Source organism: Ipomoea nil, unplaced genomic scaffold (genome assembly GCF_001879475.1).
Source record: "Ipomoea nil cultivar Tokyo-kokei standard unplaced genomic scaffold, Asagao_1.1 scaffold1770, whole genome shotgun sequence".
Taxonomy (NCBI): Eukaryota; Viridiplantae; Streptophyta; class Magnoliopsida; order Solanales; family Convolvulaceae; genus Ipomoea; species Ipomoea nil.
Window position 1 is genome coordinate 24,471 of NW_017618198.1, and position 16,362 is coordinate 40,832.

General features: G+C 34.4%; 1 protein-coding gene across 1 annotated transcript; it reads right to left on the bottom strand.

Moving 5' to 3' along the window:
* Positions 1-3,379: 3,379 nt before the first annotated feature.
* On the bottom strand, positions 3,380-4,847 carry LOC109192265 (vinorine synthase-like). The gene is made up of 2 exons (XM_019342838.1): positions 4,402-4,847; positions 3,380-4,022 (listed from the first exon to the last, which is right to left on the bottom strand). Exons 1-2 carry the CDS (start codon positions 4,845-4,847, stop codon positions 3,506-3,508), a joined length of 963 nt encoding a protein of 320 aa, XP_019198383.1. The 3' UTR covers positions 3,380-3,505.
* Between the last annotated feature and the right edge of the window lie 11,515 nt (positions 4,848-16,362).

Genomic DNA, 16,362 nt, shown 5'->3' on the forward strand with positions numbered 1-16,362 from the left:
ATAAATTAATTAGTATAGTATCATTTTTGTTTATAATAATTAAAGAAAAAAATAAATAATTCAAATATGTGGTCTAATGGTACCCAGGTTGGACTTCCATTTGGAAGGTTACGAGTTCAAGCCTCAGTGGAGGCGTTATTGGTTCTTTGTGTTTCAGTAGGTTGAGAAAGTATATGAACAGATACTACAATGTAATAGAGCCAGTAACATTCAAAAAAAAAAAAAAGTTACAAATAAATATAGCATGATTATATTTAATTTAATTAGTTTTAATTTCCTTAATGAAATGGCTTTTCTTTATCCATAGTGTTTGGATTGGTGGAGAATCTATAATCTATAATATAATTAAAAACAAAATTCTATTTACTTGATTTCCCGCTCAAACAATAGTAAATAGTAAAGGTAAATTAAAAAATGAACAGAAATATTTCCCGCTCAAACAATAGTAAATAGTAAAGGTAAATTAAAAAATGAACAGAAATATTTCACAATAATTCTCTACATCATCATCAATTAAAAATGGAACAAAAATTAGGTAAATTGAAAAATAAATGAATATTAATAATTGACTGAAAATTAAAAATGAAAAAAGAAACATAAATTAGGTTAATTGGAAAAGAAAATGAATATTAATAATTGACTGAAAATAAAAAATAATCCATAATTGACTAAAATTGAAAAGAAAATTGTCAGATTATTGCATTTTAATTTTTCACAATAATATTACATAGTAGAATAAATCAAATCACAATTATATCATAAATCTTTCACAATTTTAAGCAATGGAATAGAAATTAAAAATGGAACGGAAATATTTCAATAATAATATTCTACATCATCAAGTAAAAGTAAATAAAAAATGAAAAGGAAATATTTCAATAATAATATTCTACACCATCAATAGTAAAGACATATTTTAAACAAGGTAAACTAAAAATGGAACGGAAATATTTCAATAAAAATATTCTACATCATCAATTAAAAATGGTTTGGATAGGTAAAAATATCACTGCATCTGATATTCTAATTGACTAATTGACTGAGAATAAAAAAGAATAATTGTCTAAAAATGAATCTGATATTACTAATTGACTGAAATTATAAAAGGAAATTAATATTAATAATTGACTACAAATAAAAAATGATCCATAATTGAAATGAAAAAATAAATTGACAGTTCATTGCATTTTAATTAAAAAATGGAACAGAAATTAAAAATTGGACGGAAATATTTCAATAATAATATTCTACATCATCAATAGTAAATGCATATTTTAAACAATAGTAAAAGTAAATTAAAAATACAAAGAAAATATTTCATTAAAAATATTCTACATCATCATTTAAAACTGGAACAGAAATTAGGTAAAAATATCAATGCATCTAATATTCTAATTGACTAATTGACTAAAAATAAAAAAGAATAATTGACTGAAAATGAATTTGATATTACTAATTGACTGAAATTCTACCATTATATATTTTTACCCGAGTCACCCATCCTTTTGGACTAAAGGTGTTAACTCTAGACGAAGATAGACAAGATTGTGTTGTAACTACCAATGTTGTCTACAAAGAGGTTTCAATAGTATGTAAATACAATTTGTGATATTATGTTTTTTTAAATGGCAAAATTGCTATATATCTAGACAAAAAAAATATATTTTCCATACAAATAAATTAGGATATCAATTCATTTTTATAACTGAGTTGCTAGAGAACGAGCACATTTGACTAATTTATAAAAGTACTGAACAATGATAAATAAAATCTCCAAAGTTACAGCACCGCATGCGTACATCTACATATTAGCTACTAATTTGAGCAATTAATAACATAAAAACACATAAATGATCCAAACCATACTTTCAATTGCATTATATAATATTTGATGTTCTAATTTAAATAATTATATATCGATCCAAATATTCTTAATATATTACAACAAATACATTCCGTGCATCGCACGGGCGCAAATACTAGTTTTATGTAACTAGTATTTTCACCCGTGCGATGCACGGAATGGAATTGTTGTAATATATTAAGAATATTTAAATCGATATATAATTATTTAAGAGTGAATTTCACCAGAGGTCGCTTATCTTTCCTGACAATTCCAAATTTAGTCCTAGACTATTGATGGGGTAAGGACCCCGGCCCAAGAGATAGGGGCCCAAAGAAAATGGTTCGAGATAGGAGAAGTGGGCCAGCGTTGAGAGGAGCCCGAAGAGCAATTGGGCCGAGTCCTGGAGTCGGCCCAGGCCCAAGCACGGGATCCAGTTCAGAGCTGCTAAGAGGAGCCCAGTGGGAGCTTAGGCCGAGACGAGGAGTCGACCGAGGCCCAAGCCCAGGGAAAAACTCGGTTCAAGGAGCCGTTGAGAGCATTGAAGAGGCTCGTTTAAAAGGGAGCCGTTAGGGCATTGAAAGCAGGACTCGGTCAGGCTGTTACAAGCCTGGAAGAGCCGTTGGCCGACCTAGTAATGGCGTCCAACGGCTCCATACCTTAATTAGTCTTGAAGTCGGCCATTAAAGGCCTTCAAGTCGGTAGAGGAGGAGCCGCTATATAAAGGCTCCTCCACTCTTGTAAAAGGACAGACGATTGAATACCCGGAGAGGGGAGAGTACCAAAGAGATTCCGAGCACTATCATTATTTCCAATATAGGCATACATTTTATTGAAAGGTGTATCCTCCAGCCAAAGGTTGTGTTGGACCTCCTTGGGCCCGAAAACCCAAAAACCATCAACTATAGTTTTGGGTGGATAGATCTCGAAAAAATATGCGATTTCAAAAAAAATATTTTTCCAAAACGGGCAACCGAGTCAAAAGTTATGCCTTGCCGAACTTTAGACACTTTACAACTTAAAAAATAAATAAATTAATCGCCGGTTCAGCCGGCAAGGTGGCCGCGGAGGAGGCCGATTTCGGCCTTCCTCGCCGCGGCCAGCGGCGCGATTTTTGCAACACTGATGTATAGTATAGATTACAATAGGAATTGCATTACACTATTTTATAATATTAGAATAGAATTTTAACTCAGAATTATTGTAGAAATCAATATATTTTATTAGGAAAAGAGATTTTTAAAAATTGGGCGAGAAGTTAAAATTTCAGGATTTTATTTTTATAATTAGCTTTACTAGTCCAAGTAGTAAAACGCCCAATGAAATTTATATAAAACACACCTGTATTAATGAATGGGACAACACAATATTTGAACATGCATAATGTAGTATGTAATTTTATCGTAATTATACGTCCAAGAATAAAAGAAAGAAAAATAGAATGGGAAGGAACACTGGAAAATACAAGAACTACATTCTCATTAATAAATAGAAATGGAAAACCCACATACAACTAACACTAAAATATGAAAACACTGGGATAACGACCATACATCTTATACTCCGTAATTATTATAAGTAGTATTTCATATTTAATTTTATTCAAACAAAATAAGTCTAGCTAATTGGATCAGACAATATAATATAATATTAATGGTAGCACTATAGTTTTGGCCTGGGTGTCAAGCTCCCTGCTCCCATATATATATCATCTTCTTCACCCATGGTAATCCAAGCTTCAATCCCATCCCCACATTTGGTGCTCATCAATATAATGATATTCTTGTAGAGCAAATTTGTTATGCACGCCCAAACAGGCCTTCCCCAACCGAAATCTACCTCGTATATTGGAAACCTGCACAAGCTAGTAAATTCTAAGAACTCAGCTTCCCCTTCGCCGCGGTAACATTCATGCAATTTCCGGAGATGTTCCGATTGCCCTTTCCCGTTTTGCAAAGCTTCAACGTATTCCGCGTTGATTTCCCTTATGGAAGTTCTCAGTTGAAACACCAGGTCGTCGTCTTCTGGGCTTGTTTCCGTAGTATTTGCCAGACTCCATAGGTTCCCGAACGTCACATCCGGGAGCGGCGGATTCATCCTCGCACGGAGGTTCACGTTATGGGTGGCCCGGAACGTTTTCTTCACGGAACCGTGTTGGAATTTTTTTCTGCTGGCCTCCCTGAAATTAAAGATATGTGGAAATTAGTATTTTCGAATTTCGAAGGTCTAAAAGATTGTTAGGCCATGCTTGCATGGTTCTTATTCGTGGAAATCAGAATCAAACTAAGCTTTTACCAGTAGTTCTGTTCCACACGAGATTTACGTTCTGGTTGAGCTCATCTTATGACACGTGTTATCTTTTAACAAATGTGTCACCCCAGCCAACCTGAACCCCAGCAAACTTTGGATTCAAAAAGAGAGGCAATGCCCTGCCTCTGATTCACATAATAAATAAAATAATATGTAGTGCTATTTGACTTTAGCCTTTCGGCTCCTACTTAGTGTATACCTCACAAGTCATTTCACAAAATCTGAGTCAAGCTCAATAGGCATCATACCTGAAATGCTTCCACAAGAAGGCGGAGACGGCCTCCACGCAAGTGGGGTCTCCCACTCTCGATGACTCGGCCTCCGCAGATTTCTTTAGAGCTGCCAGGTTTTCTTTGTTGAACACGACGCGCCTGGTTACCACCTTTTCCCTCGTCGCCACGCCAAGGGTCGCCGAGAATTCAGACCCGGTTAAGTCCATCGTCGTTGGCGGGAAAAGAGACGGCACCAACCCAAAATTGGGCGGCAAGATCTCGGCGGCGTCTCCTTCGCGGGCGATGAGAGCCCATGCATTGACAAAGTTGACCATAGAGAGTGCATCAGCGATCTTGTGCGACACGCAAACCCCGACGGCTATTCCGCCGTCAAGAAAATAATTTACTTGAACACCAAGCATTAAGTCACTATCATCACCGTTATGAGGCTCTACGGGAAGAAACTTTTCGATTTCCTCCATTAATGGATTTTCAACCACATCTTTGAGGGAGCCATGAACGCGAGCTTCAACCCACAGCGCGCCATCATCACTACAATCAATAAAATCGTTTCCTTTGATCCGTCCAGCTAAGGGATAAAACAGGGTCAACACCTTCGATAAAGATTGCTTCAGCAGTTGTGATGAATCTGCGGAAGCATGATTGAAGAAAAAGACGTAAGGGACTAAAAAGGGCGGCGAGGTTTGATCAATAAAGGATAGTTTGAGGGTTTTGAGGTGAGGTGGAGTTGGTGATGATGGCTTGATCATCATCTCTTTGGAAAGTAATTCCACTTTCAACACCATCTTCAAAAGTCAAAACTATGTATGATAGTGCTAACTTTCTTTAATTTGTATGGTTGATTGGTAGCTACTTTAATTTGGTGCACACAAATATATGCCGCTTTGTTGTATTGTGTTTATATAGAGTGAGTAGGGAGAATAATGATATTCGGCTATTGTAACTTTATTAATATTATAATTAAAACCCTCTTTTTTTGGATCGAGAGCACATGCAGGCACGCTAGTGGACACAGGCCAGGTGAACTAACAACAACCGATACAATAAGATTTAATTATTTTTTTTCTGTCACAATGGTTGGGGACATATTGAACAAAAAGAGTTCTTTACTGTATGAAGTTAGCACAAATTTCCCTAACTACATTTTAAATCTAGTACTTAATACAAAAATAATGTCTTCATAATTTAAAATAAAATACATTAATTGTTGAACTTAGACTATTTAAAAAAAAAAAACAAAAACAAAATTAAAAGAAAGTTTGAACTAGCAGTTTAAATTCGATCAGGAATAGTGAACCAACGGTTCAAAATCAAAACTAAATCCAAGTTATATGTACTTAAATGTGAGAATCAGAAAAAATGCGAAAAAGAACATACACAATAATTTACAAATATTGTAATTCTAGTTTTAAGCTAATGCTAGTAGTTGTTCCGATTTGAACCATCGATTCACGGTTCAGGATCCAATTTTTTCAGTTCATGATTTTAATAAAGTGAAATCCAAAAATTAGGTTCTGGTTTTGAATCATAACCATAAACTTTTGATTCTATTGTTATAGTGTACCGAAGTGTAGTCATCCCTATGTATAAGCAATAATTTGTTGGAGAATCCTCCCAAATGCTCTATCAGGTCGGGTGTGGGGGGCCCTTAGGGTTGGGGTTCAGCCTTTTGGAAGAATAATTTGTTGGAGAAGAAAAATAAATAAAATGTTTATTTTAAGGGTAGAAATGTTCATTTAATATATCAGGGGAAAAAATTGCCGGTTCTAAAATAATTGAAGGGGCTAAAGTGATTACGTGACTAATTCAGAAAAAAAATGTGCTATAATCATATAATTCCGGGGGAACCATTTTTCCTAATTTAAAATAAAATTTACAAGGCTGTGATAGGTACTCATTCGATCCGTTTCTTTAATATCTATTGGGTTCTGGTTCTGATTACTATCTCACTCCTATCCATTAATTATGTCCTAATTTAAATGGAGAATAAAAAAGTATTGACCACTAAAAGGAACAAATCACACGGATTAAGAAAACAAATTCTTTTAAAATTTTAAAAATATAAAGTTAGGGGTAAATCAGTTGTATTATAAGATGTGCATTACTATACAAAATTTGTGCATTTCTATATCGAGTGTTGTGCATCAATCACTCTCTAGTTGTGCATTCCAACACCACCAAAAATTCCTACAGTGGACATCCCAATGTCCTCCGATGCAAAGAACTAAGGGTGTGTTTGGTTGATGGGTTTTGTCCATAGGAATGAGTATGAAAGTGATTGTTATTGTTTGGTTGATAGGTTTTTAGAACACTACTATGTGTTTCGAATACCCTATCAATTGAAAAACCCATACCCAAATAAAATAAGTGTTTCATTCCCTTGTTCATTCTCAAGCACTACTATTGGTAATCATTCCTATTCCACCCTACTACCAAACATGTTAAATACGTTTACCAAAACTCATTACTATTACCAAGTATTTGATACCCATTGCGATTCCGATTCCCATGTGCGAACCAAACACACCCTAAGTGCACTAATGGAGTTAACAAAAGGCACCAATAGTGTAGGAAAATACGCAACAATGGAATGTAAAAATACACCCAAAAAAATACACAACAGACCCAAAAAAATACACCATATAACTCCCCACCCCTAATGGTGCACTTCTGAATACTGTGTGGTGCTCTTATTCATACCGAATGGTGTATTTTTTGTGATGCGTACCTAAATTATGCATTTTGTTTTGTGCATTTCCTAATTTGATGGTGTATATTTGCATAACTATTGGTGCGGCCGCATTGACGGCAAGGGAAGGTGCGGCCGCACCTGAACTCAACTATATATAAATATAAATATAAATATATATATATATATATATATATATATATATATATATATATATATATAATTTTACACGCGCATTGCGCGAATCAGTTAGTGCCCAATGTTTATTTTTAAATAAATATTTGAAAGTATATCAATACAATGTTATATAGGAGAAGTTCATACAATACAAAAAAAAAAAAAAAAAAAAAAAAAAAAAAAAAAAAAGGAATAGCGAAGGACGAATTCTGTCGCTAAATAGTAAAAATCCGCTGCTAGATTTCGTCCGTCACAAAAACCCTTGTCGCTAGAATCTAGCGACACAATTTATGTCCGTCGCAAAACAAAAAATATCCGTTGCTAAAATCAAAATAATATATAAAATCAAAAAATATCCGGAAAAAATATATACTAAAATCAAAATAATATATAAAGTTGTTTTGTAATTAAGTTGTTTTCTAACTGATTGAAATTAAGTTGTTTTGTAAAATTATCCGTTGAATAAGATAATAAGGGTAAAAACTAAAAGGACAATTTTATATATATAAAAAAAATATTTTTATAAATTTATATATTCAAATTTAAATATTGATATATATTACAATTTAAAGTTAAAAATATATATATATTTTACATTTATGATTTAGCACCGGTCAAAGTACCTATGAGATCCTTGTACTATAGCGTTTTGTTCAATTTAGTCCTTTTACCTTAATTTTGTTCAATTTAGTCCTTGTACTTTAAAAAGTGAAACAATTAAGGACAATAATTGATATTTGTGTATTTATTTTGGACATATAATATATTGGTGGTAAAAATACGTAATTTTAAATATTTATAAAATAAAATATGAGTTGACATGTAAGTATGATAACGTGACAGATAAGATGTCAACGTCATATCAGCTATTGTCCTTAATTGTTTCACTTTTTAAAATACAGGGACTAAATTAAACAAAATTAAGGTAGAATGACTAAATTGAACAAAAGACTATAGTACAGGGACCTCATATGTACTTTGACCTTTAGCATCTCATAATAGGGTAGTAATATTTGAATTTAATTTTTGTGTATTTTAAAATATGTTATGAAATATTAGAATAGATTAAATTAAAGATGAAATGTTCACTACCAACTAGCATGTAGTATAATGAGTAATGGCATCATGATTATCCTTCCTTCTACATAGTGAAATAGATGGTCATAGTTTCTTGCTTGAATTGGCCTGGTAACGATTATTAATGAAACAAGTCTTCATATCAGGAGACATTGATAACAATGGGAACAGCAGGGAGATGCAGATTGCGGCTTTGGGTTTCAAGCTCCCATGTATCATCTTCACCCATGTTAATCCAAGCTTCAATCCCATCCCCACTTTTTGTGCTCATCAATATAACAACATTCTTGTACGGAAAAGTTGTTGTGCATGCCCAAACAGGCCTTCCCCAACCGAAATCTACCTCGTATATTGGAAACCTACACCAGCTGCTAAAACTGCAGAACTCTGCTTCTCCTTTACAGAACATTTCTTGCGCTTTATGGAGATTTTCCAGATAGGCATTGCTGTTTTGCAAAGCTTTTGCGTATTCGGCGTTGATTTTTCTTATGGAAGTCCTCAGTTGAGACACTAAATCGTCGTCTTGGGTTGTCTCCGGCGACGTTACGGCTATCGCCGGTCGCCATGGGTTTCCGAAAGTCACGTCCGGGAGCGGTGGGTTCATCCTCGCGCGGAGGTTCACGGCGTGGACGGCGACGGAAGTGTGTTGGGGATTTTTACGGCTGGCGGCCGCCCTGAAATGCTTCCACAGGAAGGCGGAGAGGGCCTCCACGCGCGTGTGGCCTCCACTCGCCGCCGCGGATTTCTTCAGAGCCGCCAGTTTTTCTTTGCCGAACACCACGCGCCGGGTGACGATCTTCTCCCTCGTCATGCCCACGGACGGCGAGAATCCGGAACCGGACAGGTCCGCTGTGGTTGGCGGGAAGAGGGACGGCAGCAACCCGAAACCCGGCGGCGAGATTCCGGCGACGTCTCCTTCACGCGCGGCGACGGCCCATGCATTGACGAAGTTAACCAGAGAGAGACCATCGCCGATCTTGTGCGACATGCAAACCCCGACGGCTATTCCGCCGTCAAGAAAATAGTTTATTTGAACGGCCAGGATTAACTGCCCATCATCGCCTTTATTATAAGGCTCAACCGGAAGAAACTTGTTTAATTCCTCCATTAATGGATTCTCAACCACATCTTTGAGGAAGCCATGAACGCGAGCTTCGACCCACAGTGCGCCATCATCACTACAATCAATGAAATCATTTCCTTTGAGCCGTCCAGCTAAGGGATAAAACAGGGATAAGACCTTTGATAAAGATTGCTTTAGCTTTTGTGATGAACGGCCATGATCATCTTCTTCACCATCTGCAGCATGATGGGAGAAGAAGAAGATGAGAGGGATGAAAACCGGCGGTGAGATTTGATCAAGAAAGGATAGTTTGAGGGTTTTGAGGTGAGGTGGAGTTGGTGATGATGGCTTCATCATCATCTCTTTGGAAAGTAATTCCACTTTGAACATCATCCTCAAAACTGTATATATTTTTGGTAACTTTCTTTATATTAGTATGTATATATGGACTATATGGAGACAATGCTTGGCTGATTGATAGTTTGGTTGGTGCACAAATATGTGCCTCTTTGATGTGTTTATATAGAGGAAGAGGTATATGGCGATGGTGATGTTTCAACCAAATTTAGGGAGTATAGACAATTGTAGGGATTTTTAGTTCTTATTAATGTTGCATTATTTTTTCGAATTACTATTCAAATCTAAATATTATATTTTGATTTAAAAATACTACATATTTTCATAAAAGTAATACATTTTTCTTTATAAGTAATAAATAATTTATGGCAATTAAAAATTTGTGTGAGAATGTCTCACGGGTCTCAATCCGTAAGACATGTCGAATCTTTGATTAATGAAGTCAAAGATTTGATTCATTAATCAAAGATCCGACTCATCTCACGGATTGAGACCCGTGAGACGGTCTCACCCAAATCCATAATTTATTTATTATTAGTATTACATTTTCTATAATGATCCGACCCATTTCACGAATTAAAAATTTGTGATACGGTCTCACACAAGTGTGACTCATATAGTTTGGTTCTTATGTAAATTTAATTATTCTTATTGTATCATTATGTAATTGAAATTTCCAACCTAACTTCCAAATATGTTAAGACTAATTAGAATTAAACTTATAAGAAACTTGTACTCATTAGAGAATAATGGTTGGTTGATTGATAGTTTGGTACACAAATATGTGCGTCTTTGATGTGTTTATGTAGAGGAAGAGGAATGGCGATGTGATGTTTCAACTGCAAGCTAAGTTTAGGGAGTATAGACAATTCTAGCTCATAAGGAATAGAAATGATATATTTTTTAAAAGACATAAATGCCCTTATAAAAATATGTGGAGGTGTTGGTGATGGTGGTGGCGGCGATAGTGGCGGCGATGGCGGCGGTGGTGGCGGTGGCGGTGGTGACGACGATGGTGGTGGTACGATGGTGGCGGCGGCGGTGATGGCAGTGGTGCTGGTGGTGCTACGAGTCTGATATTTTATGAGCAATGGTGATTTTTTATAACTATTACATTTTTTCATATATAAGTATTACAATTTTCTATTATAAGTAACTTTTCAATTTTTAATATTGCATTTTGATTTAAAAGTATAACATTTTTCATCAAACGTATCACATTTTTCCTCGTAAATATTATATTTTCTCTCATAAGTAACAATTAAACAATTTATCCATAATTAATATTACATTTTTTCTCATATAAGTAACTATTAAATCTAAGTATTATATTTTGATTTAGAAATAACAAATAATTTATTCATAATTAGTATTACATTTTCCATCATGATCCGACCTATCCACAGATTAAAATTTGTGAGACGGTCTCATACAAGTGTGACTCATATAGTTTTGTTCTTATGTAAATTTAATTTTTCTTGTAGTAAATTTATCATACATAACAGAAAAATTATTAATTCGTAACAGAAAAATTCGTTGTTAAGTTACTGAAATTCAAAAATATTTAATTTATCAACGATTTTTTGACTAAGCTTTTGGTACCAAACGTATTCAAGTCAAGACAAAACTTTAACTTTCACACTTTGATCATGTGAAAGCTCCAAGAACACAATTAATTAAGAAAGAATATATTATTAATAATGGTGAGCAAATTCCATTTTTAATTCAGTTATCGACTACTATGTCATTATCACATTTTTCTAATACACTAAAAGTACATTATTTATCTACTGAATGTAAATTATACAAAATAATTAAAGGGATAAATGATAAATGATAAATAGGAAAGGCAAAGTATTGAAGCTTGAAGAGACAAAAGCCTTGTATTAATGACTTGTGTAATGTGATTACCAAGTAGATGATGCAGACAAATGAGAAAACATTTATACTAAACCCAACCCATAAGCGCTCCATGAAAAAAGGATGGGTGGTTAAGGCCATTTTATTTCGTCACATTTTGGTCGCCTGCACCCTGTTGCGCCTTGGTTGTTTGAGGCCAAGTGCTGAGCTCGGCCTCGAGGCCCAGCTGGCCTTGGGCACTCGAGGCCAAGCGCTGAGCTCAGCCTTGGGTCCTCAAGTCCAACTGCAAGAGATAGCCTAGCTTATTTGTAAATTATTCGTTTAATGTACCATGGTCCATACAATAATTTGCGTACAAAATTCTCATTCATTGCAACTCTTACAAAACATAATATATTTTTAGTTGTAAACTCACGGTATATTAAAATCTCTCAAATTATTTGTAATCTAAAATAAATAAATGTTGATCAAATGTTTATCATTACGTCAAAAATTACAACTACTAATGACAAGTATACAACTATATTTTCTTATACTTATGTAGCAACCGTGTCACGCTTTGATGATAGGATATTGGACTCAATTCTTTAAACATTTGTCCATTTGGAAATATAATGGATGTGTGTATATGAGTATATCTACGGCCAATAATTGAAGCACAAATATAAGAACGCGTTGTCTCTTTGGTTTGTGGATTTGGTTAGTCTTCACTAGCAGCAGTATTTTACTTTTTACTGTTTTTAGTCAGCCAGTCCATAATTGATAAACATTAAAACACATGATTCACGATTAAAAAAATGAATACATTGATAAAATATTTAATATATAACACCAAAAAAAAAAAAAAAAAAAAGCCCATAATTGATAAACATATGATTCAGGAAAAACATGACCAACGGCATAAGCCCGCATGTGTAGCTCAACTGGTCATAGAGGTGAAACTTTGGAAGAATGACCAGGGATCGAGTCTCACTAGCAACCTCTCAAAGTGAGCAAAGTGAGAGATGTTCTTTGTGCGCAGTGAGCATCAGTCTAGCCCCTATGGTTCATGTTCAGTTGAGTTTCCACAAAATTGTGGAAGATGCAATTTTTTCTCAGAAGTGAGATCTCGAGTAAATGGTTACATCCGCTTAGCCTTATCCCCCTCTAGGGGTATTTTAGTGATAGGTTCTATAGGAACTGGACGATCCTATTTGGTCAAATACCTAGCGACAAACTCCTATGTTCCTTTCATAGACAAGTAAATCCCTTAGGAATTCCAAGGTACTCCTTTCTTTATTAAGAGGTAGCGGATTGATCATTTGAGGGGAAGTAGACGGATCGGGTCGACTTAGAAAATGAAAAGATTTGTCCAAGTTATACCTTTCGTCACCACTTTGTGGAAAATCGTTAGGTATGAATATGTTAGATACTTGTGACCATTTTTTTAAATCTTTTTTTTGAGACCTACAATTTTCGTCCAAGAAGACGAATTCTTCTAATTCTATGAATTTTTCTAGAATACTGGACGATCCTATTTGGTCAAATACCTAGCGACAAACTCCTATGTTCCTTTCATAGACAAGTAAATCCCTTAGGAATTCCAAGGTACTCCTTTCTTTATTAAGAGGTAGCGGATTGATCATTTGAGGGGAAGTAGACGGATCAGGTCGACTTAGAAAATGAAAAGATTTGTCCAAGTTATACCTTTCGTCACCACTTTGTGGAAAATCGTTAGGTATGAATATGTTAGATACTTGTGACCATTTTTTTAAATCTTTTTTTTGAGACCTACAATTTTCGTCCAAGAAGACGAATTCTTCTAATTCTATGAATTTTTCTAGAATACTCTTTTCTTGAATATCATTCAAGAAAATCAAAGTGGGAGATAAAGTAGCTGGAAGACATGGAAATAAAGGTATCATTTCAAAAATTTTACCTAGGGACTTATTATGAGATTTATGGACACTATCTAATAGTAAGAAGTCTAAAAAAAGAAATTATTTTTATATACATTCGAACCACTGTTGGCCATCGTTTCATAGCTATTTTGCTTCAATCTCTTTCCTACAAAATAAAAAAGATGAGACTTATAAATGGATCAATTTTTTTGATTGCTATTGGAGATTGGGAATAGATCCCCGTTCACGTTTTTTCTTTTTCTTATCAATGAATAGATCTCTTTACTTGTATGACTTAGATGTCTCGTATTTATAGAAAAAGCGATTCGATTGATGGGAAATAGAAAGCCTTTCAACCAATCGATACGCCCCTGGAGAGCTGCTTTTGCTAAAACTCGAGCAGTTTCTTGAAAACTCGTTTTTTTATGGTATTTTATTTTACGTTTCCGCGTCACAGCAATTAGGAATTGCTGATCTATATCAAAAAAAAAAAAAATAAGGAACTCGCTGAATTCCTTCCCGATACCTCCCAAGGAAAATCTCGAATTTGGATCCCAAATTGACGGGTTAGTGTGAGCTTAGGAGTTCGGGGCTCTCCGGTTCAGCTAGGACCATGGATTGGCTAGTTCCTATTTGGAAGGTTGCAATTTCTTAACTGCCGCAGTGCTGCCCCTATGGTTCATGTTCAGTTAAGTCACCATGATTTACATCCTCCCAAATGCTCTGTTGGGCCGGAGTGTGGGGTTCAGCTTGGAAGAATGATTCACGAAAAAAAATGAATAAATTTTTAAAATTAATTTTAAAAAAAAAAAGTATACAAGTCAGCCTTACATGAGATGAATTTTAAATATATAATATTTTTAATGAAAATATAATTTTACCAAGTGGGTAAATATTACATGTTCAATTGATATCACTTATTATTTAAAAATATTAGTAAAAAAATTCTTAATGACGTATTGGAAAATATAATATTTTTATTACAAATTTCATTTATTTGAAAATGTGTGGTTAATAATCCCATTGTGTTTGGGCAAAGTGCAATATGAAAGACGCGTGCAAAAAAGAAACATATTTTTGTATTCTTCTGCACACCCCTCACGGCAAACCAACACACAAGTTTTTCTTTTCCATTGGAAAAATTTAAAAAACAAATACAATTCCATATAATAATAACCACAACAACAGCAATAACCACAATAATAATAACCTATGAATTTTTTTTAGTACTACTGACTTTGTAAAAATGTAGTATCTGTCCTGTGATCTTACCACAAAAGTCTCAGATGTATCATCTGAGCACAAGGTGTTTCGCAATAACTTATGGATTTAATTAATTCGAGTAGCCCGAATTAATCTAAACCAATAATTAAAGAGATAAATGATAAATAGTAAAGGTAAAGTATTGAAGCTTGAAGAGAAAAAAGCCTTGTATTAATGACTTGTGTAACGTGATTACCAAGTAGTTGATGATGCCTTAATGACACAAATGAGAAAACATTTATACTAAACCCAACCAGTAAGCGCCCCATGAGAAAAGGGTGAGTGGTTAAATCTATTTGATTCCGTCCCCACGTCTCACCCGTACCCTGTTGAGCCTTGGTCGTTTGAGGCCAAGTGTTGAGCTCGGCCTCCAACCCCAACTGGCCTAGGGCGTCCGAGGCCAAGCGCTGAGCTCGACCTTGAGCCCCAATTGGCCTAGGGTTCCCGAGGCCAAGCGTTGAGCTCGACCTTGGGTCCTCAAGCCCGGTTGTAGGAGATAGCCTTCGGTGCACGAGGCCACGAGTGCTGGGGTTAGTCTCCAGGCCAACTTCGGATGTTGGCTTAGGTTGTCTTGACTGGTTTTTCAGGTCGGTTTGTCCTGAACCTATTCCCAATATATTCATCAATAACAACAACAACAACCACAACCTTAGGATGAAATAGAGGAATTAAATTAAATTAAATAGAATATAAAACGTTATAAGTAATTTTATAAAGTTGATATATAGACTTATCTTAAAATTGAAAGACTTTTTTTTCACATTTGATGTAATATAGGAATTATTTTAAAGTTTGACGTAATACGAATACAATATATATATATATATATATATATATATATATATATATATATATATAAAATAAGAGGCAACATTGACAACTTATGTGATTTAAAAATAAATTTAAAAAATCCTCTACCTTAATTATACATGTTTGATATAAGAAAATTGCCATTATACAGTTAAACTAATAGATAGAAATCTATAATGGTGTCATACTCACATCAAATGCGTCTATAGCTAGAAAGACAAATTTGTGCATTGACTAAACAACCCCAAAGTCATGTTTTACATACTTAGTTGTTTACTAGTTAGGATCTCTTAAATGACTAACAATCGTCGATTACATATGATATATATTTTTTATATTTTTCAGTTTAATTAGATTTATGGAGTATTTTTCTTTTTTAATTTCTCTTCCCATGGAAAGATATTTTAGTGCATAGTTTACACGTTTTGGCATAATCATTACATTGATTTGTTGGCAACCATAAAAGTTGGTTAATATATCTCCCTCAGCTCGTGCAGTAAGTAAATTATTTTAGCTGCACAGGTTTACTTCACTGATTCAATACGTAGTATTTGAAAAAAATACTAAAGTTCAAATTTTGATAACGGCAGTGTAAGAATTATGTCAAAGAATTAAAAATAATAATAATAATAATAATAATAATAATAATAATAATAATAATAAATGTTACCCTCTTACCTCATTATACACGTACGTTGTGTAAAAAGTTTTAAAAAATATATATTTTACTCTTACTAATACCTTCTCAAGTCTCAATCGAGTCCATTGCATGCACAACAGCACAAGAATTTCCTAGTATT